General features: G+C 40.6%; 1 protein-coding gene across 6 annotated transcripts in view; it reads left to right on the top strand.

Annotated features, from left to right (window-relative positions):
• Positions 1-24,918, top strand: part of plekhm2 (pleckstrin homology domain containing, family M (with RUN domain) member 2) — a 56,186-nt gene that overhangs the window by 10,704 nt on the left and 20,564 nt on the right. For 3 of the 6 annotated variants that reach the window (XM_041206036.1, XM_041206040.1, XM_041206034.1), the window contains exons 2-12: positions 1,144-1,250; positions 3,871-3,980; positions 4,566-4,665; positions 6,238-6,325; positions 7,389-7,575; positions 10,821-10,859; positions 12,588-12,647; positions 15,058-15,292; positions 16,378-17,238; positions 23,369-23,438; positions 24,455-24,545. In XM_041206036.1, the coding sequence (XP_041061970.1) occupies positions 1,144-1,250; positions 3,871-3,980; positions 4,566-4,665; positions 6,238-6,325; positions 7,389-7,575; positions 10,821-10,859; positions 12,588-12,647; positions 15,058-15,292; positions 16,378-17,238; positions 23,369-23,438; positions 24,455-24,545 (1,948 nt within the window). The remainder of the gene's footprint in view (positions 1-1,143; positions 1,251-3,870; positions 3,981-4,565; positions 4,666-6,237; positions 6,326-7,388; positions 7,576-10,820; positions 10,860-12,587; positions 12,648-15,057; positions 15,293-16,377; positions 17,239-23,368; positions 23,439-24,454; positions 24,546-24,918) is intronic. The other 3 variants (XM_041206039.1, XM_041206035.1, XM_041206038.1) reach the window with 3 other exon arrangements.

Raw genomic sequence — 24,918 nt, 5'->3', positions numbered from 1 at the left:
CATACCGCACTGGGTGCCAAATTGTGATGATGTAAGATCTGAATATCTCATCTTTTAGCTATGAAGTTCTGGAAGTCTTTAGTATCTTTAAACTGATGTCGAGTTACAGCTGACAGGATCTTGCTTCAGCGATCAGAGGAAGTTAATAAGCACACAACTATCTGCAGCATACTGTGTGCTATCTTGATTTTACAGTAGCAATTTGGCTGGAAATAAGTAAGCAAACCAGAGAGATAGCCAAAAGAAGGATGATAAATTTTGTGTTTGAGAATTTTGCACTTGATGTGTAAAATTTGGAGTTTGGAGACAAGATTTCGAAACTGGAATCTTGACGCTCCCAGGCTGTTCAAAAGGAGATCCCAGAGGGTATATGAGATCATTCAATTTCTTTCCATTTGGAGTAAGACATGTGTGCCCTGTGCCATGGAAACTGCTCTCCAGAAATGTTTTCTGTATTTTGTATTTGTCGACCTACAGCCATGTAGTGGTTACAATCAGTAATGGTGATCATGAAACAGCCAGATTGTTGTTTTTTTAAAAAAAGATCTAGTTCACTTAAAAAAAAATCTAGCTCATTTATGTCCATCACTTGGGGCGAAATGAATTTAAAGTTTTACTGCTATATTGTTCTTTGGCCCCTGGTTTCTGTAGATGTAGATGAAGGTAAGACTGTCAGATTTTGTTAACCCAGAAGTCAGGAAGATTAGTTTCTTGGATCTTATTATATGGTCACTGTGGTATTGTACCTATGGGAGTACAGTTGTTGCCCTTTAAAGGCATGTCCCTTTGTGCCATGGTCACATATGCATATGTCCCCTATAGGTTTGGTATGTCATGCTCTCATTAATTGTCATATTGACACAATTTCACTGGTCCGTTTGTAATGACTGTTTTGTGCACTTGCTTCTCCTTCATTGCTGGTTCATTGGGGAGACCAAAAGTGTGATTTTAAAGTCAACTTTGGGAGTATGTCCCTGAATAGCAAAGGTTCTGCATTTAATACCCATTCTAAATGCTCCCCACAATTAGGAGTTGATGGTTATCTTGTTTTGAGTAATCATGGAAATGCTGACTCCAAATTTTTCAGGTCAGCATGAAAAGTGGATACTTACTTTCTTTCTTTCTTCCCCACCCCCACCCAAGATTCAGGGTTACTTTGCTGCCTGTGAGGAGGAGACACCAGCAATTCGAAACCATGACAAGGTACTGCAGAGGTTGTGTGAGCATCTGGACCATGCTTTGCTTTATGGGTAAGATAGAACATACTCTCATATAGTAATGTCAGTACCTCACATCCAATGAACTATTTTTGATGCGCTGCCACTGTTGCTATGATAGGTAAAGTTAGAGTTGTGTTTTAAGCTTTGAACACGAGAGAAATTGGAGTAATGTCTGAGACCTTTCCCATAAAAAATGCCCTTACACCCTATAAACTAGAATATGACTATGTATACTATCATACCCAAATAATAATGGCAGCATTTTGCTAACCTTTAAATAGTAAACCTGGACCAGGGTCCATATTGTAAAACTTGTATGTGAAGTTTTGTCTACAGGCCAGGCAATCTTCACATGCCACTTACACATAGGCTTTAGTACAATGATATAAAAAGAATGATGAACTGTATCAAGGTTATCCTAGATATGCTTTCCTTTCCCTTTTGAAGTTCAGCCAGGACTTCAACAGATTATTGGACATCTTCTCATTTATCGAATAACTATTTTGCTTGACTACTTTCAAAACAAGGCAACTAAATGTTACATTGAAATCATTAGCCTACTTCAGGGCACTGAACTCATTATGTCTGATTTGGCTCCAGGAGTGGATACACTGGCTGAATGAAGTGTTCTTCCCTTTTTTAAATTTAATTAATGTTGGGAGTTTCTGTTTTAATCCCTGAAATGCAGCAATGGAAAACAAATTTTAAGAAAAAATATGTGCCATTGGATAAAATAAAATGCTTAGTTTTCTGCATATTTACAACTTTCAGCTGTTTGTCACTTTAATATTTCAGACTCCAACACCCCAAATCCTAGTTCGGCACTTGTCTGGAATTTTACTCTGCATAGCCATATAGTCCTGTCAATGTCTTCACACATCTAGGCTCCACAGTCACCAGCAATCATGTCACTTGATGCTGAAATCATAACGCACATTGCAAAAGTTGCAGCTGTCATGCCCAAACTGAGTAAGAGAGCTTGGAACAACAGTAACCTGACTCAGAACACCAAACTGAGAGTCTACCAAGCCTGCATCCTCAGTATACTCCTCTACAGTGGTGAGACCTGGACAACATGTGCTAGGCAGGAGAAAAAGCTGAACAGTTTCCACCTTCGCTGCCTCAGATATATCCTTGGCATATTTTGTTAGGACAAGGTCACCAGCTCGGAGGTCCTGGAACATTCTAATTCCATCAGCGTATCCTCATTGCTAAACCAACAACATCTGTGCTGGCTCAGCCACATTCATCAAATGGATAATGGCCATATCCCCAAAGACCTTCTGCGCAGTTAACTAGCCAGTGGGTCAGGACCTCATGGGTGTCCAAACTTCTGCTACAAGGACACCTACAAGTGTGATATGAAGATCACGGACATTAACACTGACAATTGGGAGACAGTCACAGATGGCCGTGACCTCTAGAAGTTGACTGTTCGGAAAGTCATTGGGAGAGGCAATCAGAAGCGAGAACCTCAGCTGGCTGAAGAGAGGGCCTAGAGAACATAGAGGCCAGGAAATTCTGCACCTTCCCTGCCCACTGTCTTCCTCTGCAACAAACATGGCAGAGAGTGCCATGCCAGAGTGGGATTCCTGAGCCACACCACTGCAGTTGACCACCGCAGTGCAAACCATTACAAGATGGAAGGCTGCCATCATCAGCAATGCTGTAGGGGCAGAGTGTGACCTTGACTTCTGTTCATGTTTAAGGAGTTTCAACATTGGCATCCAAACATCTCTGCATTTCATCCAAATTAAATCGCTGTGCAAGTCATGCCTTGTCCCCTTTCTTGTGGGACAAATTTTAAACACAGAAACCATCTCTTCGGTGAATATAGTTTCCGAAAGACTTGCTGTCAACTCCAAAAGGGCCTGTGACTGTCATGTGAGACTCTAGCCCATAAATTCTCCCACATAAATTAAAGCAGGACTGAAATGGGATGGAATGTAGAACTTCTGACAGCGTTATTTTAAAATTAGAGTTTCAAAGTCAATTTTGCAGGAAGGCAATGGTAACAAACAACAGTGTCAAATCCCCAGTGTTAAAAGTAAATTGTAAAGTCAAGTATGATATTAATCAGTCTGTGGGAAATATTTATTTGAATCAGCAGCTTGTGTTGAGATGTAATGAGTAAAGTATAGGAATCTTCAATTGTTCTGTATCATTGCCAAAATCCAACTATAATCCAAAGTTGCAGTAACATCAGTCACTGCAGCTTGAATTTATACTATCTACACAACCAACTAAAACACACGTAGGAGCTATTATTCAATTGGAGTGTATGATTTATAACTGCTTGAAAAGTAATTATCAACTTTACATAAATTGAGGGAAAAAAACAGGTCTGTATACCCAGTGCCTTATTCAGGTTGGGTTAACTTTTCCTAATGGTGATTCTCTTTTATCCTTCTTTCTTTAAAAAAAAATTGATACTGCTTTTTGAAATTACTGTAACTGTTGGTCATGTCACTGATATGCCCTCCAGTATAAATGTCCATTTTCAGATTTCCCTTTTTCTTTTGCCACATACATGGATGTTCAGTTATTTCCAGTGCATAGTATGTTCATGACTTGCACTTGGAACTGAGCACTGACTGTTGGATATTCTGGCTGATATATCTGCTGTCTGTGCTGATTTTTTCCTGTTTAGTTTGCAGGATATTTCCTCTGGGTACTGGGTATTGGTCGTACATTTTACACGCAGTGAAGCGGTGAAGCAGATTGACGTGCTGCAACATGTTGCCACTAACCTTGGTCGCAGTAAGTATCACAGTCCAGATTTACATCTAACTCACATCATCAATTTGAGTTTGTACCATTTGGTTTAAAAATAAATTGAAATTATTTAACTTTTAATTGTTCTCTTTGCAGCTCTGTTTTCATTTTCCCCTCCAACTCTCTTTCAACCCTCACCTCATCTAAACATCAGACCATCACTGCTAAGTCTGATCCTGTTGTCATGCAGTGCTCACTCAGCACTTTGTAGCACAGGTCTCAGGATAGTGATAAACAGGAATCGTGGCTGATTTTTGTACCCTGTTCTCTGAGGGTCATTGGTCTGTGGAATTCTCTTCCTCAGAAAGCAGTGGAGGCTGGGTCATTACATATATTCAAGACTGAGTTAGGTAAGGAGTCCAAAAGCATATCAAGGTTATGGAGGGCAAACAGGAAAGTGGAATTGAGGCTACAATTAGAGCAGCCATGATCTTATTGAATGGCAAAGTAGAATCAAGGGGCCAAATGGCCTACTCCTCCTAGTCCATGTGCCCTGTTGCAGTGGTCCTAGTGCTGTCCCAGCTGCTTCCTTTTTGACCCATTTCACTTTGTCCCTTTTTCTCTCCTTAGGTCGAGCCTGGCTGTACCTTGCATTAAACGAGAATTCCCTGGAGAGCTACCTGAGGTTATTTTGGGAAAATCAGAACCTGCTTCATAAGTACTACTTCAAGTAAGTTCAACTCTGGGTGAGCAAACGGAATTCTCAAAACTAGCAGCATGGGAATCAAGAATGGATGATTGACATGCCGCCAGCCTGTAGGTGTAGACTAGTATTGCAGCACGTTCTGTTATATGTACCATAGATATCGGCGTATAAGCCGACCTTTGAAGCATCAAAATCCCTCCAAAAATGAGATGCGTTATTCGCCAAGTATAAAAGTGGCATGGGTTTGGGTGGTCATTATCTTTAAACTCCTGCGCATCTTCGCAACACAGCCTGTATTACCTACTTGATCCCTTGCACCCAGTTATAAGGTACCAGTAAGTAACACATCCATTTGTTGGGTGAAAAATTGAAGCTGACTACTAATGCGAGTATAGCCTGTTGTGGCTGAAAAGGGATGGTCGCCTTATACACCTGGTATATGCAGAAACAGAATTTTTGGGGTCAATAAAATGGGATCGTCTTATAAGCCAGGACATATATGCTGTGATCTATGGTAATCTCCTTGTGAAACAGGTTAAAAACAGTGCTGCAGTGAGAAACACTAATCAGGGTTAATGATGTGGGAGAGTGGTTAGGGCTGTTATGAGGTGGTGGATTGTTATACAGAGCCTTTTCTGTCCTTTCAGTAGATATATAGTGAAGTTTTGATATCAATGCAAGGGAAATTTGATTAAAAAATGTCTGCTGTCCAGTTGCCTTCAGCCAGCAATTTTAAAGTTTAAGAAATATCCAGAATTACATAAATAATGACATTAATGCTCAAGGATGTAATATAAGGATGGACTGATAGCAAAAGGATGCGTCAGAAATACTTGCAGTAGATAAATGCAGGACCCTAGCTGCAGGCTGGTGATCAGCCAATCATATAAAGTGATGGTGTATATAATGACAAAGCTTGAGTTCACCTGAGGTATAGTCCAGAGTGCTCATGGGACAAAATAAAATTGCAGTCATCTCGTAGCGGGAACAATAAGCGGGTTGTTAGAGGGATCACCAAATCATTTCACAGGGGCAGTGGGCAAGTGAGTACAAAGATGGGCTCCACAATGTCATAAGCCATTAGCTCCTCAACCCTACTGTCCCCAGCCATGTTTAATTCTGGCAGGACTAGGTGGTTCACAATATCCTTGGAATGGTGCCCACATTTGGAGAAATTATCCTGATGAGAATGAGAATTACATACATTTTTCAGTAGGGTTAATGTCTTAAGCAACAGTTTCAAAGCATAAAATCAAGAGGACAATAAAGACCTGAGATGGTCTGAGAAATGTATACTGCCTCTCTTTAACTCTTACCATCTGGAAAATTAATATTTCCATATTACCATATTTTGTGATTTGTGTACAAAATGTGCCCTGTAAAAATAGTTTCTTTTTTTAAAATATGTGCAGTTAAATGGACCCTGTTCTCATTGTAAATTGCTCAGTCTCTTTACTGGGTGACACTCCATTATATCTGAAAGCATAGCTAAGGTAAACATTTCACTTGTAACATAAATGAAATACCTTGGAAATAGAGGACCATGGCCTTGTAGACATGTGATATCTTACTGTCTTTTTTCTGCAAAACCCTAAGGAATGCCCTGGTCTGCAGTCATGATCACCTGACCCTCTTCCTCACACTGGTGTCTGGCCTGGAATTCATTCGATTTGAGTTGGAGCTGGTAAGAACACACCTTCTTTAAATGATGTGGTGCAGGCTTTTAAAATACTGAAATAAACAGATGTAAATAGGCCATTTAACTTGGCCTGAGTGTGCAGGACTGAAAGTCAAGAATGTAGAATTAGTGAGCCTTAAGCAAGGGACTAAAAAGTATTTTTCTCAGTGTAAAGTTTACAGGGCAGTAGGGAAGGATCTGGGATGTTAAAAGACAACTCTTTCAAAGTGTTAGTACATGCACAATGGGCTGAATGGCCCCTCTCTGTAATGTATGATTGTATGAGTCGAAATTTGGAATAGACATCATGTGTATGTAAAGATCTACCAATATGTATTTGCATTAAGACGCTTGCTGGTGGTGCTGGCTCCCAATGCTGGGGTCCACACAGCTGGCTGCAAACAAAGTAACCATGCTAAGGTTCACTAAGACCAGCTTTAAGGTTTTTTTTTCTTGGCAGTTGGATTTAGTGTTTTCTAGCAAGTTTACTTTTGGACTGAGGCTGGCTCCAAGACTAAGCATCAATAACCAATATTAGTTGCATGAGTCTTGCAGAATGTAAAAGTGGCTATAGTCCTGAGTTGCCACGCCAATGGAACATTAGATCTAGGAAACAAATGAACCTTTAAGATGCAAGAATGATATTTATTTTGGAATTTTTGTGAGTGGTAGAGACCTACTTTTTGGGAGCTGCAGAGGTAGAATGTTCAGAATATCTTCTCTCCCTTTAGATTGACAATATCAGTGAGACTGCACACAGCTTTGTGAAAAGTCAGGGCCTGATGGAAGTGAAAGATGTTTTAGTCCATTCAATTATATTATGAATAGTCTCTAATATCATTCTTCATTAATTTTTGAGATGTTATTACTCCTGAGCTACTCAGAAATTCTGGTGAACCTGTTTATCTTTTTTTTTAAAGACAGTCTGAGGTATATATACATAATGAAAGAGCAGATCTTACTAATAAGGAAGTTGTTTATATATTTAATCTTCACAGTAACATCATTCTTTTTGGTTCCTGGTCACTGCCCATTCACATTGTATTTTTGTTTGTTTCTCTAATCCTAGGATGTTCCCTACCTGGACCTGGCTCCATATATGCCAGAATATTACAAGCCACAGCATTTGCTGGACTTTGAAGAGCGCCTGCCCAACTCTGTGCATGGTTCCGATAGCCTCTCGCTAAATTCATTCAACTCTGTCACCTCCACTAACCTGGAATGGGATGATAGTGCCATTGCACCCTCCAGTGAGGGTAAGTTCCAAGCTTTTTGCTGTATCCAAAGAATCCTCATTATAAACTTTCCTTTACATGTATTCATGGGTTTAAGCTGAAAGACTGTACTGATCATGTTGGGCGTTCTGGCTGAACAGGTTACAACATTTTATAGTGTGCTGAGAGTCAGCCTCTTCATCCCTGGATTAAAGCCAGTAGTTCACCATCCTAGTCATGGTTCAGTGACCGTACTTGTAAAGGGATTTTGGGCAAGTATGGGATTGGACTTGTTTGTGATACCGTCTGTATAGCATAGATTATTGATTCATGCCATCTAAGCAGCCAAATGATATCGGCACTTGGCTGAGGCCCTTGATTGGCATGTGAAATCATAGTGCAGTGAGAGTCAAAATATTCAGGAAAGGAGATAAATACAGGGCTGTCAATTTTTTTTCCTCTGGCATGCTTTGCATTGCCTTTCAGAGGGACAGGTTAGGGGGAGCTAGGAAGGATAATGGAAATTATCCCTTGTAACTCTTGTTATAGCAGGGCTCCCAAAGAAACAATCTCCAGCACAGAGCTAGAAAATGACTTATTGGAAGAGCTCACGAGGTCTCCCTTTTCACTCCAAGCCTGATGAATGAGGAGGACATGCATAAACAGCATGAATAACTTTGAGCAAGTTGATGAAAATCACGGAGCAATTAAAAAACATATATACCTTTTACAGAGAAGGCAACTTAGTCCTGTGTTAATCAGCACCGGTCATAATTAAGGTATCCTCAGGCATGACCTTTAAATTCATATGCAGCTGGTTCAATGGTTAATAACTTGAATATATCCTGCATGACAGAGCACAAGTACAGATTGCAAAGAAGATGTGGTTTTGTATTTGAAATGCTTCAAAAGACAATAGTGGATAGTCCATCACAAGCGTGGGTTGTAATGTGATATCTGCTGTGCTGTTGTATTGCAATAATGCAGTAAACATCCATATTCTGGGATCATTCATTAGCTTTTACAGATCACTTTGAGAGAGACTGGTAAAGAATGACTTGTTAGGTGCTAGAAGCATGTTTGAGCTGCAGACATGATTTCATTGCAGGTGCCAGGTATGGACCCAAGGGTCATGCTGTGAGGAGAGAACACAAAAAAAAAACTAGGGTCGTATTTCTTAGAATTTCAAAGGTTATGGTGTGATTTAATTGAAGTTTAAGATATTAAAGGAAACAGGGTAGTTTGGGAGAAAGGATTTCCACTCAATGCAAAGTCCAGGACCAGGAAGCATAGTCAAAAAATTAGAGCCAACCCTTTCAGGGGTGAAATTAGAAAACATTTCTTCATACAAAGGCTGGCAGAAGTTTGGAATTCTCTCTTCCGCAAACAGTAATTGACACTACCACCATTTAAAACTGAGATTGATAGGTTTTTGTTAGCCAAAGGTATTAAGGGAAATGGGGCAAAGGCAGGTAAATGGGTTAATTTGTAGATAAGTCATGATCTCATTGAATAGTGGAACATACTTGAGGAGCTCATGGCCTACTCCTGTTCCTATCACAGATGAAGATTTGCCAAGCCATAGCATAGTCTCTGGGAAGTGTGCTTGGCGTTGCACATGCTAATTCTGTGCTGTACAGAATAGCTGTCAACTAATAACCACTGGGTGCAGATATAACTAGAACTACTTTATAGGAGGTTGACACATGGTATGCAACCTTCAACATCAAGAAGATCAAGTCAATATCTATTGTGACAGATGGACCACCATGTTGCTAATTACAAATAACTATTGCCACCAGCAGATACTACAAGTCTGCATCTGTCCAATCATGGAATACTTGCTCTCCTGTTTGGCAAGCAGCAGAAAAAAAGTACCTTTTTTTTTTGCTTTGGGCCCAGTACAGTCCAAGCTGTGCAAAATAGTGGAACTGGAAGAGTTTGTCCTTCAATACAAAGTCTATACTAAATAATGACTGCAGCAGCACCTCAAGAATTATTACTGCTTCAGTCAGATCAAATACATTAATCTGCCAAGCTTACCAATGGCAAACATTGACGCATCGCTTGAGCCTGTGGAACTTTTGACAGTTTTATCACCTCAAACTTTTGACCCTTGAATGCAAAATTATGAAGAATCTTGATGAAGCAGGATTGTAGAGCCAAGCATTAGGCCTATAACAAGTTTATTGTTGATGCAATAATGCAGTTTCTCCAGGATTTTTTTTCTAAAGGTTTCAGCTGTCAGATTCTTGTGAGACATCAGTTTTCATTCTAGCTTTTGGTGCACATTGTTTTATGCCTCCCAAAACATGCGAGTTTCCAATGTTCACTACTTGGATTGTATTTACTTTCAGTTATGGGTAGGGTAATGCCAGGGTAAGTGAGGCTCATATTAAGCACTATACACTATCAAGTGTTATGTTAACTAACACTTCTGGCAGTGTCGCTTCAAGAACAACCTAAGCACCCTGGCAGCAATAATGCAAGCACCTATGCCATACTGTGGGAAAGCAGTTTTGCTCTCACGAGCCTGTACTGGGTCTGTCTTAACAAAAAATTATGAAGGGCAGCTTCCTTTACTTCATTATCCATACCGCAGTATAAGTGGGAAATTTCTATACTGCCAAGAGCTGCAGCTGGTGTTACTGTATAGCCAAGAAGCTACTCTGCAGCATTAGTCAGCAGCTAACTTTTTTTCATATGTTAGATCTCAGCTGTTTTTAATCTGCTTTCAGGAAAGGGTCTAGCAAAGCAGGAAAAGTGAGTTATAAGCTATAATGGACAGACAAGGAATACACTAACCAGTTAATTCAACAGAAAAGCAAACCATAATCAGAAGATGGTGCAGATTACTGGAGAACTAAATACATTCAATTTTTATTATTGAAAACATACACTTGTTTATAATTGAAGTTGTCACTCTGGGGCATGGAAGGACAGATGGCTGGAATTAGGAGTCCTTCACCCCCGACCACCCAAAATTGTTAAAAACTGGATAATGTTGGTGTTGTTGCTTGAAGTTAATTGATGGAATGAGAAAGCAGGGTGAACCGAAACACTTAAAAGGTACGCATATGGCTATTTTTGGCCTGGATTATTCTTTGTTTTATAACTGAACTTATCTACTTCTGTTGGCTGGTGCCAGCTACCAGGTAATTCTTCAAACTCATTAAGCTTGAACTTTTCTACCAAACATGATATATTTTTGTTAGGAAGTTATAAGACAGCATAACCCAGTAGACAGTCTCTGCGTAGCGTGAACATCTTTACATTTGTTCCTGCAGTGCATTGGAGGGACAGCAATCTGACAAGGCCTCTCATAGGTATGTCTTGCTCTTTGATTGGCGGGCTGCTCGCCAAGTAATTGAAACATTTTCTGTTCCTGTGCTGTGGATAATTTATGAAGTAGAACTTACAGAGCTGCTACCATGAGAGAAAAGAAGATTTGAAGTGGGAAAGGTCCATTTTGGTTAAAATGTTGAGACTCAGACAATATAGAGATTTTGGTTTATTGAATTTCAGTTCAGCGCAAAGCCTGCCTATGCATTATTCATGCAAGAAAAATGGCATTGGTAAGGAACTGAAGGATGTCCAGCACATTAAGAGCAATAGGCCATTATGAGTTAACGTTTTCAGGATAGGAATTGCAAAATTGTGGGTTCAATTAAGTTGGATGAATTGCTAATTAGCTTTACGATTTGGGCTAACAGACTTCAGTTGGAGGGCCTAATGGTGGGGGGGGGAGAATGATCTGTAATTTTAGTCCTCATATTTGAAGCTTTAATCAAGGTGTGTACAACAGGCCAGACACTGCACTTACAAATAATACATAACCATTAATCCCTTTCAAGTTTATTTTCATTAATTCTTTGGATATGGGCATTGCTAGCAAGGCTAGCATTTATTGCACATCCCAACAGAAGGTGGTGATGAGTCACTGCCTTAACTTGCTGCAGTTTATCTGGTGTAGGTACACTCACTGCTTTTGGGGAGTTCCCAGGACTTTGGCCCAGCAGACTGTAGTATACTCTGCTTCTAGGCTGGGGGGTAGTGACTGAATTATTAGGGTGGGGTTTGTAAGCAACTGCACCACACCCAATGAATATTGATTGTTGCGAGCTCTCCCTGCTTAGTACTTGTTTCAATGCTAAGTGTGCTGGATCTACATTGGCTAATTGCAGCCCTCAGATTTCAAATACTATATGTATTTTGCAGCACAAATTGTGGCTGGACTGTGGGATGCCGAGCACTGGAGCTGGGTAATAGTGATGTTTCAATATTGCAATGTATTTGCAGACTATTATCACATGTGATAAAAATGTGAAAAATTGGTGACTGGCAGGATCCATATCAGCTGAGGAAATGGTTAATTGAGCAACAATCTACAGCAGATGAAGTGTAGATGCTCAGTGGACTCATTAAACACCAATGCTCCACAACAACATATGTACAAGGAAATTGATACACAACAGTATATTTTAAAATATTCAATGCTGTTAAGAAACAGCAATGTTTTCTCTTCTGTTGTTCACAATGGGGGGTGTAATATTGAATTAGAATATTTTACTAATTTCATTGCTCTGTGTCAGGTTAGATACAGAAAACCTCTTCCACCTGAACCAGAGTGATATTTTCCTTCCCCTCTACCAGCCATTCTATGGTTTTTAAGTGAGATTGCCAACTGGGGACAGTGTTTCTGTATTACATCATCATGTCTCAAACCCACTTCACATGGAGCCTTGTGTCCAACGAACAGAATTTTCATTCCAGCTTTCTAGTTCTGTTTTGTAAACCCAAAGGTCCCAGAGCAGAAAAACATCATCCACTTCCTCTGAGGAGTAGCTGCCCCATCTCATGAGTGTATCTAGCACCTGTAAAAATATGGTTGGAAGGCAATTGAAATGTGGAATTGTCTGTAGGTATTGCTGGAATAACCATCAATACCTTTATCATATATGACAGGGATTTCATCTCATGCTATTTGAATATGACGCCATGATTTTCATTGTTACAGTTTTTTTGTGTGTGTTTTTCTCTTCCTTTCATTATAGATTATGATTTTGGAGATGTCTTTCCCGCAGCACAGTCCATACCCAGCACAGACTGGGAAGGTGGGACTCTCTTAGGCTTGTGTTTCACACTCTGCTGCTGCCTGCTGCATGCTCTATCCCTAACACTGTCTGTCTCACTCACTGCATGCCTGCCAGGGCTGCTTCCAGTGGTTGTGTTCATGTGCATTTGGTGGAAGTGTGTCAGACAGAGAAAAAATAGGTCATGGCTGAAAATCATAAACTGAAGTCTGTAACATGGTTATACTTCATAATTCTGTGGTGATGGATTTCACATTGTAATCAGTGCAAGTATCATCTGGCTGTCTTGCAGAAATCTTAATTGCAATACATGCTTTTTTGGGTAATATATGTAGCCTTAGCAGTTTTACTTGCATTTCAAGAAGGTATTTTTTTTTTAATTCCGTTGTGTAGCACAGAACTGTCACTAGCACCTCAGACAGATGACTAGAACTTGGCAGCCATTGGGCGGGCAAAGCCAGATCTTGTCCATACAGAGCCACCCTATGAATTGGCATAGGTTTGTTAAAGGAAACCTATCTTATAAAGGCCAACATATTGGATAATGTGATTCTGATTGCTGCTGTACTTTGGCTTTAGATCACTAAGAGTAATATTCAGGGATATTTTTTCATTTTAGATTTATTCCAGCCTCATTTTAGTTGTATTTTTTACTGTAGCACTGTTGCCCAAGGTTTAGAAACCCCAGTATTGCTTAACATTATGCAGTTCCTTTTGCATCTCCTTTTCCTTCTGTTGAAATAAGTCCAGCTTACCAATGGAGAGAATTAACATGGACACACATGCTTTTAAGATGATTTTTTGATTTGACTGTCCTTTATGCAGTGTGGCAAAGCAACCAACCTGGACTGACCCAAGAAGTTCCCTAATACCACTCCTGAACAATTTCACACTCTGCTGTGTTTTTGTTTTCTTTCTGCCAATTTAATCCACATTTCATGTCGTTGGGACTTAACCTTTGTTATGAAGAGTAACTGGATCTTCACAATGCCCTCGGGGGTCTGAGTCAAGGCAAAACTTATTATGATGCATAGCGTGCTCAAACTCTTTGCCAGATGAAGCCACTGGAAATACGGTTTATGGTTTTTCAAGGACCAATGTCCTTCTCGGAGGGAATAAGGTAATTGCATAATTGGGTGCATCATAAAACTGGAGTCGCACTACTAGAAAGATACAGTACCACTAAATTTTCGTTCACTGTGCTTCAGTTCTGCTTCATGCATGTGTTTTGAGAACTCTGTCACACATGATGCCAACTTGGTGTTGGTTAGTTCCAGGTGTTAGAATTGAGATTTTGGACATCAGTCAACTCTTGGCCTTTGTTGGCACCAGTGCTGAGAACTTTCCTCCTCCTTTTCCTTCCCTTTCCCCCCATGCCCTCTCTCCCCAACTATCTCATCTTTTTCACTTGGCTTCAAAGAGGTTGAGTAGTTTAGAGCTTCCTGTCCCCCCTCATCTGCCAAATGATGGCAGACATTTTGTTGTGGGATTTTCCTTGGTGCGAGTCTTGATTCAGCAATAAACAGGAGATGATTTATGTTGTGGCTATGCCTCAAAAATCCAGTACAATGCTTGGAGATTCTGCAACCTATCCTTTGAAGACAGTGTCTTCCAGTGCTCCTTGCCATTGCAGCATCCTCATCCTGGAGGTGTAGCATCAGCACTGGCCACCGCTAGTGGTAATACTGCTGAGCTGCTGGCCCTCTGTTGGGCTGGCAGCTCTGGCGGCAGGCCACTATCCTCAACTAGACAGTAGCCCTGGCAAAGGCTTGTTAATTGACCACTGCCAGCAAAATGCCACAGGGGCAGGGTTGGCTTATGCTTTCACTCCTGGCTGAACTTTCAAAGCTTGGAAAAATTCAAACCCCCAGAGAATGACTAAGAGAACTAGGTGAGTGGAACCTTCAGAACTTCTGGTTAGTATCCCTGTTGACTTTTGGGGGATTTTTTGCTTTCTGTTCTTCATCCAGATAAACTACCTGTGATATCTACAGTGGGACTTTTTATTGGATCTATTTTGCTTTGTTTATTGTATGTCATGGTTCCTTCATTAGACCTGAAACATGACTGAACCCTGAACAATGTGTCTCACTTGGATGGGAGCTCTCTACTTCCACCTAAGAAATTAAAGCAACTAAATTCCTGGGACAGCAAAACTTTCAGAATTCTAGATAGTTAATCTTACCATGTGTTATTGATGCTGCTGTTAAGTGAGTGGATGTGTGACCCTAAATGTAGGTTTACAGATGCAGTTCTAAGTGATCATGGGAAATGAGCTTGATTAATTTTCAGTCTGTCTTAAAATGCTGCTTCAAATAACTCTATTCTCTTTGCCAATTTGTTAATGTAAGAAAATATATACTTTCATTTAAATTAAAACCATCACAGAAATAAACATTGGTTTCTACACTTTTGTATTTTTTTCCTGTAGAGGGTGAATTGACAGACACGGTCAGCAGCTGCCCTCGATCTGGAACCTCGGAGAGTCTGCCATCAAACAACAAGCCCAACACAAGGAGTCCAACCCTGCGGTACAACCCCTTCAATAATGAGAAAGACGAATCTCCACAAACACCAAATGACACTGCGGTGCCACATACTGAGCCTGAGAGAGAGGAGAGCACACCAGATCTCCAGGAGAGCAGCACAGAGCTTGAAGTAATTAGGTCAGCTTTATGATGAGGACTTTACTGGGGAGGTGGGATGTAAATTAACTTTCACTGGAAAGTGTACAATCTCGTTTTGACCCCTGTCTCCTAAAGAGATGGCATTAACTTTCACATTACGTTGTTTGCCAGGGGCATTGTTCTTCCCGGGATTCTTCGCCAATATTTATCTCTCAACCAACATCACTTTTTTAAAAAAAATCTGATCACATTGCTCTTTGTGGGAATTTGCTTTTTGCAGTGACTATACTTCAAAAAAGGTACTTAATTAGCTGTAAAGTGCTTTGGGATGTTCTGAAGTTGTGAATGGTGCTATATAAATGCAAATCTGTTTTTCGTCCTGTGCCACACCTATCAGCAGTAACCTCCTGAATCTATGTAGACTAGTTTTGTGAAGAGCTGTTGTCTTGAAACCATGAAGTGCTACAAAACTGCCTGGCCACTACTGAAATGTAGAACCCAGTATGTTTGGAGTAGAATGTAAACCCATGGCTTATTGTGCACTGGGTTACTATAACCATGTGCTATGCTGCTATACTGCCTTTGATATCTGCTAGTTTTATATTTACTTTCTGCATTGTTGCCATTCCACAACCAAAATGTGTCGTCAAGAGGCCTGTCTGAGAACTAGTAGAGCACTGCCAATTTTGATTGGACAGTACCAGTGTTCCACTGAGTTTCAGGTGACAAAACACCTTTGGAATAGGACTGACCCTTGATTACTTAAATTTAAAATAAATTCTTCCATCTCCAACAGTACTGTTTGTGGGACTGTGTTTTAGAGGGGGGTTCAGCAGGTGCATGTCGCTTGATTCTTTTTCTTCTTTCTCTTGCCGAGATACAGATCCATTGTTTGAGTGCCCCCTGATACTTTGTTCAGGAGTTGGGACTTTGACTCCTTTTTTCCTCTCACTAGCCCAGACTGCAGAGGCCAATTTGTAGCACTACCAATGCCCACCTGCAGCTAAGTTTAACCAATTTAGAGCCTTCTGCGCTGTAAGAATCGATGGATGGTGTATTTCCCTCCTGTAACATTTGAGGAAGTTGCTGATTCTAATTGTTTGTTTGTGATTTCAACTCCATAGGTTGGCAAAGAAGAGGAGAACACCCAAAAAGAAGAGAGCAAAATCTGAGGAACAAATTCTTGATGCTAAAAATGCAGATGTACAGCTGTCAATGGGAGAAGGTGCAAAGTCCAAACAGGGCAGTGATGCTGAAGCACAAGAAGAGCAGAGTGATGAAATGGGTTTACAAAAATCCCAAGGGACTACTGCTGGTGAGGAGGACTGCAACTCCCAGGACAAAATGTTACAGGTGGCACGTAGAGAGTCTGATGCAGATGCGCCCCAGCCAGGTCTGCTAATACCCCAGATGAAGGATACATCTATGAACAGTGTAGGAAATCCTTTGAGCAAGGTAATGGAGCAGCTCAATGGAACACTGGATGCCAACATTTGGACGTCAGATGGTGATCATCCTGAGCAGCCCTTTCGGACTTCTGTCCCGGGGGAAGCCCCGGATGAACCTCCGTATAGCCAGTATAGTGAGCGGATGCCACCTGCCGTGGATTTCTACAGGTTTGCCCTCGAGAGTCCAGGTGCTAGTGCAACAGGTAGCTGCAACTATGACCTTGCAGGGGATGGCCAACCAGCGCATGTTTTTAGTGGCCATGAAGCTGCTGGCACAGAAACGTGCAAAGGAGAAAAAATCCCTGGTGCTGTAGAGGAACCAGGGACCACAGAGGAAGCTCCAGTCTCTGAGTGCCACAGAACAGAAAATGCAGAGACTGTTCTAGAACAAGATAAACGGACTGATGTTGAAACTGGCACAGTATCAGAGACCAGCTTGGAACAATTAGAAATTCAGACCTTGACCTCTGAGGGTACAGAGGAGGAAGAAAAAGATCAAAGTAGTCCTTCAGAACTAACCCATCCTGCTGACTTCAGGTAAAATGGTGTGACTATTTAAATATTCTAACTGTGTTAAGTCATGATTGGAAATATAAGTATTTTCTAAGTGCAAAGGTAACTAAGTTTAGTACTTGCCTAATGGAAGCCATAACTCTCTATTAACTGCTTGTGTTTGAGTCCTTCTCTGTAATTGACATTGAAATGTTCAATCCACAGGAAGCTTTATGGTGCCCTTAATTCCAATCTTCAATAGGTTGTTTTTCCCATAATATGCATGCTAAAGCCCTGAATATACCAAAATAAGTCAGTCAGAATCACAGGACCAGAAAAGATAATTGCAGTCATCTGGTCATTGCTACTGTTCCTCAAAATCTCACAGAATGCTACTTCTTTCATCAAAAAACTATTCACCTCTTTCTTGAAGTTGCTGGTGCTATCTGTGTCCATTTTCTCTATTATCAATCTGTCCCACACATTGTCCAGCAGTAAGATTCTAATCTGTACTGTAGTTTGTATGCGTGTGTTGAGTTTCTCAGTTCCCATCTCTAATTTCATTGAGTTAAGGCGAATCTCTAAAGATTGAGAAGCTTGGATGGTCAATTGGATTAAACCTCTGGAACCTAGTTTTGAGTGCAACCCAAACTGATGGAATGAAAGTGTACTTTTGAGTCAGGTTATGAAAGTCCTACATGGAAAACATTTGGGCAATATCAGACCATTTCATGTGGTCATGGACAAAATTGTCCCTTGCTGACTATCTTTCTTGGAGAGGTGACAAGATTACTATTGTGAAAAAATGTTACAATAGGGCAGAGCCATTGATTCTGAGTGCCCTCTGACACTTTATTCAGGAGCAGGGACTTTGACTCCTTTTTTCCTCTCACTAGCCCAGGGTGGTGGGACGAATTAATAGCAATACCAATGCCCAGCCCGCAGTTTTTAACTCTGCATCTAACTTATGCTCTATGTAAGCAGTGAATGTTACAATCAGGGAGCACCTCGAGAATAGTGACCATTATATTGTAAGGTTTAGATTAGTTAAAAGGCAGTACAAGGAGAAATTTAGAATTAAAGGAGAAAATTAAAATAAAATGAGTTAAGTTTTTTTTTAATGAGATTGAGGAAGAATCTGGCCCTGGTAAATTGGAGTCAAATCCTGGCAGGCAGAAATGTACTGGAGTAATTGGCATTCTTTAAAGAGGAGATGGTTCAGGTGCAGTTTAAGTACATTCCACATTTGGGGAAAGGGAGAGCAACCAAAGCCAGAGCTCTCTGGATGGCTAAGCAATTAGAAAGTAGGATAAAGCAGAAAAAAACAGGACTATGACAGGTGTCAACTTGATAATATAAGGGAGAAGAATCAGGCTGAATATTAAGAGCAAGTGATAAAGGAAATAAGAGAGACAGAGACAATAGAAGAATAGATGAATTGCTAATATGAAAGGGGCCCAAATGTTGTCTTTTATCATACTAACTGTAAAATGGTTATCAGAGGAGTGGTAGGGCTGATTTGGGACCAAAATGAGGAACTGGTGGTGGAGATAGAAGGCATAAATGAGTACTTTGCGTTAGTGTTGACTGAGTATTACAATCCTGTTAGGGACTGTTAAAGTTTAAAGAAGAAATCTGAACGCCCAGCAATTAACTGATGGACCTACGCCACAGGATTTCACATTTTTTGATGCACAATAAAGTTTTTTTAAAAAATTAAACAAAGTAAGTACTATTAACTTAACACTACAGCTTATAAAGACTTATGCTATAAACTTAGTTCTACTTTTTACTCCTCCCTATCTGACCCCACCACCCCATGCTCCCAAGAGCTTCCTTATCTTACAAAATCTTGCAGGTGCATTCATTTTTCCTGGGACCAACCCAAAAGGTTTGCCACAGCCCTCTGGAATTTACTTTTCCTTAATATTCTAGCTATTCCTCTAAGGTAAGATTCTGTGGGGTCCTTCCATTAGCTTTTTGGCCATGTGACCCTCTATCTTTTCATTACTGATCTCACAACCGTGGATGTCTCAGCTCCTTGTTCAGGTTGCTGACAGGTATCCAACTGCCTCTCTACAGCTTCCCAAGCTAACTTTGCTGAATGCTTTCTGCCACAGGCTCTGTGAGGACCACTATAGATTTCTTCCTCTAGCTTCAAGCTGGGTAAATCTTGCAGCTGCTTTTCCCTCATGAAATCTAGACTGAAATAGAACCCTACCTACATTCCACAAGGTGAACAATGAAGTTAGTATTTTCCTTGCTTGAAATGCAGGCCCAACTGATTATCACCTCCTATTTGATGTTCTCAATCCAGTAAGATGCAGTCTTCACTGCAGCCACTCTACAACTGCCTCTGTCTGATCCCAAACTAACTCCTTGCTTCTGCGGTAAACACCCACAGATAAATTAAACGAAGGAACCTTCCCCCACATTCTACCTCCATGATGATGTAGCATGCTCTTGGATGCTCTCAAACAGAAAAGTAAATGAATCATTTTGCCTTCCATGCTACTCTTTGATTCTGTAACCAATATGAATAATTTCTACCCCTAATGAAGTTTTACAACCATCTTTCCCAGAATTGCTAGCTTTTATGCAGATAATGATAGAGACCCTGGCACTACCAAAAGGTCCCGAAATTGGTCATCTATTGTTCAGTGTTTACACTTTTAACTCTGACCTTGAAGATAAACATAGGTTAGCTTTTAACCATCATTAACTCCAAGCTTGTTTGAATTGTATTTACTTCAGGGCTGCCTTTACAAGTTTCACAACCAGATTCCCCCATGTTCTACGGTTAAAACTTTAACTGCTAAAACTAAAAGTTATATTCTAAAACATATGAATTATGAACTAGATATTCACAAAATGAGGCAGAGCACTTGACCAAAGCTATGGTCAGTGAGGTTACTGGGATACTGAATGAGATAAAAATAGATAAAGAGGAGGTACTAGGAAGGCTGGCAGTACTTAAAGCAGATAAGTCACCAAATCTGGATAGAAATTGTGGCGGTTGCAATCTTCCACTCCTCCTTAGATACAAGGGTAATGCCAAGAGGCTGTAGGATTGAGAGTGTTACACCCTTATTCAAAAAAAGGAGGAGGGTAAACCTGTCATTATAGGCCAGTCAGTTTAACATCATTGGCAGGGAAACTTTTAAAAGCCATGACTTGGGGGACAATTAATAGCCACTTGGCCAAGCATGGTAGGAGAGCCAGCACTGATTTATAAGGCTAAATCATGTTTGACTGACTAGATTTTTTTTGATGTAACAAAGAGGAAGGATGAGGACAGGGCAATTGATGCGTATGATGGACTTTCAAAAGACATTTGATGTACCAAGTGTTAAGCTAGTTAACGAAATTGAGGCCCCTGGATAAAAGGGACAGTAGCAGTATGGATACAACATTGACTAAGGGGTAGAAAAGTGAGTGGTTGTTTTCTTTTTGGCCTGTACTAGGATCGTTGCTATTTTTAATATGCTAATGAACTGGACATGGGGGCACAGGGCACAATTTCAAAATTTGTAAATGCCACAAAACGTGGAAGTCTGGTTAAAAAATGATATTAATAGACTTCAAGAGAACATGGGCACATGGCAGATGAAATTCAATGCAGAAAAGAAGGGTGATAGATGTTGGTCGGATGAATGAGAAGTGGTAGTAGCTGCTAAATGGTACAATTTGAGAGGGACCTGGGGATGTTTGCACACAAATCTTTGAAGTGACAGGACTAGTTACGAAAGCATACAGCATCCATGACTTTATAGAGGCATAGAGTACAAAAGCCAGCAAGTTATGCTAAATCTATATAAAACACTAGTTCAGCCCCAGCTGGAGTATAGTGTTCGATCCTGCCACACTTCAGGAAGGATGTGAAGGCTTTGGAGCAGATATAGAAGAGATTTACTAGAATGGTTCCAGGGATGAGGGATTATAATTACCTGGAGACTGGTGAAGCTGGACTTGTTTTCCTTTGTTTAGCCTTCTCTGCTGTGAGATTTGGGTGACATGTTTAAAACCATGAAGGGTCTAGATAAAGTAAATAAATTGTTTCCAGTGGCCAAAGGGTCACTAACCAGAGGACACAGTTTAAAGGTGATTGACAAAAGAACCAGAGGCAGCATGAGAAAAAAAATTTTTTTGCAAGTGCTTCGGATTTTGAATGCACTGTCTGATAAGATGTTGGATGCCGCTTCAGCTTCCACTGTAACCTTCAAATTGGTTGCGTGCTGTACTAAGGTTCTAAGATTCATGGCTATATATTGCCCAATTAACCTTCCCTAATTTTTTTTCTTTCCCCACTTCCATCTCAATTTAATGTCTGCCTTGTGGTAATTTTTGAATTATCTATCTCTGGACCCAAACTCTAACATTTAGACTACTTACAACTGACCCATTGCTCTCTTTTGTCAGGCAACAAGCGACAGTAGCCTGTGATGACAGCTCTCTGGGCTTTTTCATTCTGAAAACAGCACCACGTAAATTTGGAACTGAGCAGAGGGAGATCAAATTTGTATTCTTTTCCCTGTGACATGTTTTTCTGTTGGAGATCTCTTTTAATGCATAATTTCTGATGTTTATCATATATCAAGAGAAATCTATTGGGTTATACTTGAGGACTTATCCCCTGGTAATTGTTTAGAGTTAAGTTCACATTTAGTTCAGCTTTTGTTAATTGTCAGACTCCAGCCTAGCTGTTCATTTTAAAGTTTCTTCGTCATGCCCATAAATCTTTGTTTTTCTCCAAACTTAAGCCTTTAGTAAAGTCCAGTCTGAAGCTTTGCTACATGACACAAGTTAATTAGCTTGTGTGTGTTTCATATTTGCAATTATGCTTCTCTTGTCTGCCAGTACCTTGGTGTCTTCTATTGTGAATTAAAAGTGTGAAGCTAGTGGTCAGGGCAGGAGTTGACCATCACACCTGCTTCACAGTTTTACTTTTTTAATCTTGATCTCGCTACCATTTCATCACATCCCTTAATACCTTAGTTGATTCAGCAATGTTTTTAACAATACTTTGTGTGAAGATTTTTTTTCTCTCAATTTTCTTTTAATCAGTTTGATCTGAATAGAAATAAAAACAAAAAACTGCGGATGCTGGAAATCCAAAACAAAAACAGAATTACCTGGAAAAACTCAGCAGGTCTGGCAGCATCGGCGGAGAAGAAAAGAGTTGACGTTTCGAGTCCTCATGACCCTTCAACAGAACTGATTTTTCTTTACAAGGAGAGGGGTGAAATATAAGCTGGTTTAAGGTTGGATGGGGGGGAAGAGAGAAGTGGAGGGGGGTTGTTGTTGTAGGGACAAGCAAGCAGTGATAGGACTCAAGGTATAGCTCTAGTGGGGGTGGGGGGGGGCATAAAAGATTTAAAAATAATGGAAATAGGTGGGAAAAGACAGACCTCAAGAATGACCCAAACCTCCCTGTCGTTTGCCACTTTAACACTCCAACCTGCTCTCTTGCCCACATGTCTGTCCTTGGCCTGCTGCATTGTTCCAGTGAAGCCCAACGCAAACTGGAGGAACAGCACCTCAACTTCCGACTAGGCACTTTACAGCCTTCCGGACTGAATATTGAATTCAACAACTTTAGGTCTTGAGCTCCCTCCTCCGTCCCCACCCCCTTTCTGTTTCTTCCCCCTTCCTTTTTTTTTCCCAATAATTTATATAGATTTTTCTTTTCCCACCTATTTCCATTATTTTTAAATCTTTTATGCCCCCCCCACCCCCACTAGAGCTATACCTTGAGAGCCCTACCATCCATTCTTAATTAGCACATTCGTTTAGATAGTATCACCAACTTCAACACCTCTGTGTTCTTTTGTTCATTTGTCTGTGACATCTTTTGATGATCTCCTATCACTGCTTGCTTGTCCCTACAACAACAACCCCCCTCCACTTCTCTCTTCCCCCCCATCCAACCTTAAACCAGCTTATATTTCACCCCTCTCCTTGTAAAGAAAAATCAGTTCTGTTGGAGGGTCATGAGGACTCAAAACGTCAACTCTTTTCTTCTCCACTGATGTTACCAGACCTGCTGAGTTTTTCCAGGTAATTCTGTTTTTGATCTGAATAGAAGCCTGGCGGCTTGCTCCGGTGCTTTACAAAAGCTGTTGGCACAGGTGGAGGCATCAGCCTCATGGTTCATGTTGCTGTCCTTTCCCCTCAGGGTTGACAATAATCTGCTGCTTCTGCTGATGATTCACGTTTTCAAGGAGAATGAAGAACAACTCTACAAGGTACGGGAGCTGGGGCCAGACCACAGTAGAAAATCAGCTCAATTTTTTTAAATTAAGTATAAGCATCCTGATAACTCGTTGTGTAATTGCACTGTATAGTGACATACTGTGTATTATAGATGAGGGAGGTGCCATGTTCAATCCCCAGTGTGTGCTGACCATGGCTGGGTAGCAGTGGGGGCACAACACTTGATTTCAATAGCCTGTGTTAGAGAAGTCATTCATCCAGGGTTACAGCTTCTTATTGCTATCCAGTAATCCGAACTGGAAAGGATGGATATGGGATGAAGACCAGATCAGGCTCAAATATCTTGCACAATGCAAATGGCTCCTTGGATGAGGGACTGGGTAGCTGCTGGCACCAAGGAGTTGGGAGCAGATGGGAAATGATTCAACCATGCTGAGTCCCGTAAGGAGATTGGATACCCTCAGTGTAGGTAAGAGGAACCCCTTTAATATCTCTGATTTTCCTAGTATAGAATCTTAGATTCTGTTTTCCTAAAATAAGATGGGAAATAAGCCAGTGGGTCATGAATAGAGGAAAGCTCAGAGAGAGATAAGAGAAAAATAAGCAACTAGTAAATCCCAAAGCATGGGAGTAGAAAAGGAAATAGAAACTGAGCAATGGGCATCGGACAACAGGAGAACAAACCTGAAACATTCATGGCCTAATGTTGCTTGGGTGGGAAGTAAAAGGGGACCTTATTTCAGACCCTAATGATTTAATGTATGCAGGCAGGTAGTAGCCTTGTCTCTGTGCATTGGATTTTTAAAGTTGCTGAAGAACTTGGAAGCTGCACAGATAAATATCAAGGCAGAGCTGGTTAACTGAAGTATTGTTCATGGAAAACTCTTAGCTCCGAGTGCTCAACTTCACCAACTGGGCTATTAAACGGAATTGTTGGTTATTTATGGTAGTTGTTCTTTTTTGGCAAAGCACCTTGTACTTCACTAATCTTCAATTTGATTTTTTTTCTTTCTTTTTTCCATCTCTGCTCCTCCGGTGTCTCTTCCAGATGATGCGGATGTGGACAGGTCACATGGAGGGGAATCTGCAGTTGCTCTATGTCCTATTGACTGACTGTTACATCTACTTGTTGAGAAAAGGTAACTGTTGGTGTTGGTGTGGCGGGCAGGGGTGGGTGTCACACATTGAGTGAAACAACATCACCTTGAAGACCACACCTCATCCCTTTGTTGGCATGAAAGCTTTGCACTATCATTGTTTAAGGTTAACAAATACCTTATTTTGACTATTTACTTCATAATCAGCCTTTAACAGAAAACATTCTACAATTCTGCTACCTTTCCAGTTTAAAGCCAAAAATCTATGGCTTTGGCCACAAACATTTTTGTGTTATTTGTGCCAGCTACACAATTAATGGCAGTTCTGTTTTCTGTATTGATCACAGTTATTTTTCTCAGTCCAAGATTTCCTATTTTATCAAAGACCAAAAGGGGAGCGGAGGGGAAACAAACT

Source organism: Carcharodon carcharias, chromosome 15, assembly GCF_017639515.1.
Source record: "Carcharodon carcharias isolate sCarCar2 chromosome 15, sCarCar2.pri, whole genome shotgun sequence".
Classification (NCBI taxonomy): domain Eukaryota; kingdom Metazoa; phylum Chordata; class Chondrichthyes; order Lamniformes; family Lamnidae; genus Carcharodon; species Carcharodon carcharias.
Note: the sequence above shows the minus strand (reverse complement) of the source record. Positions and strands in the feature narration are given on the sequence as shown.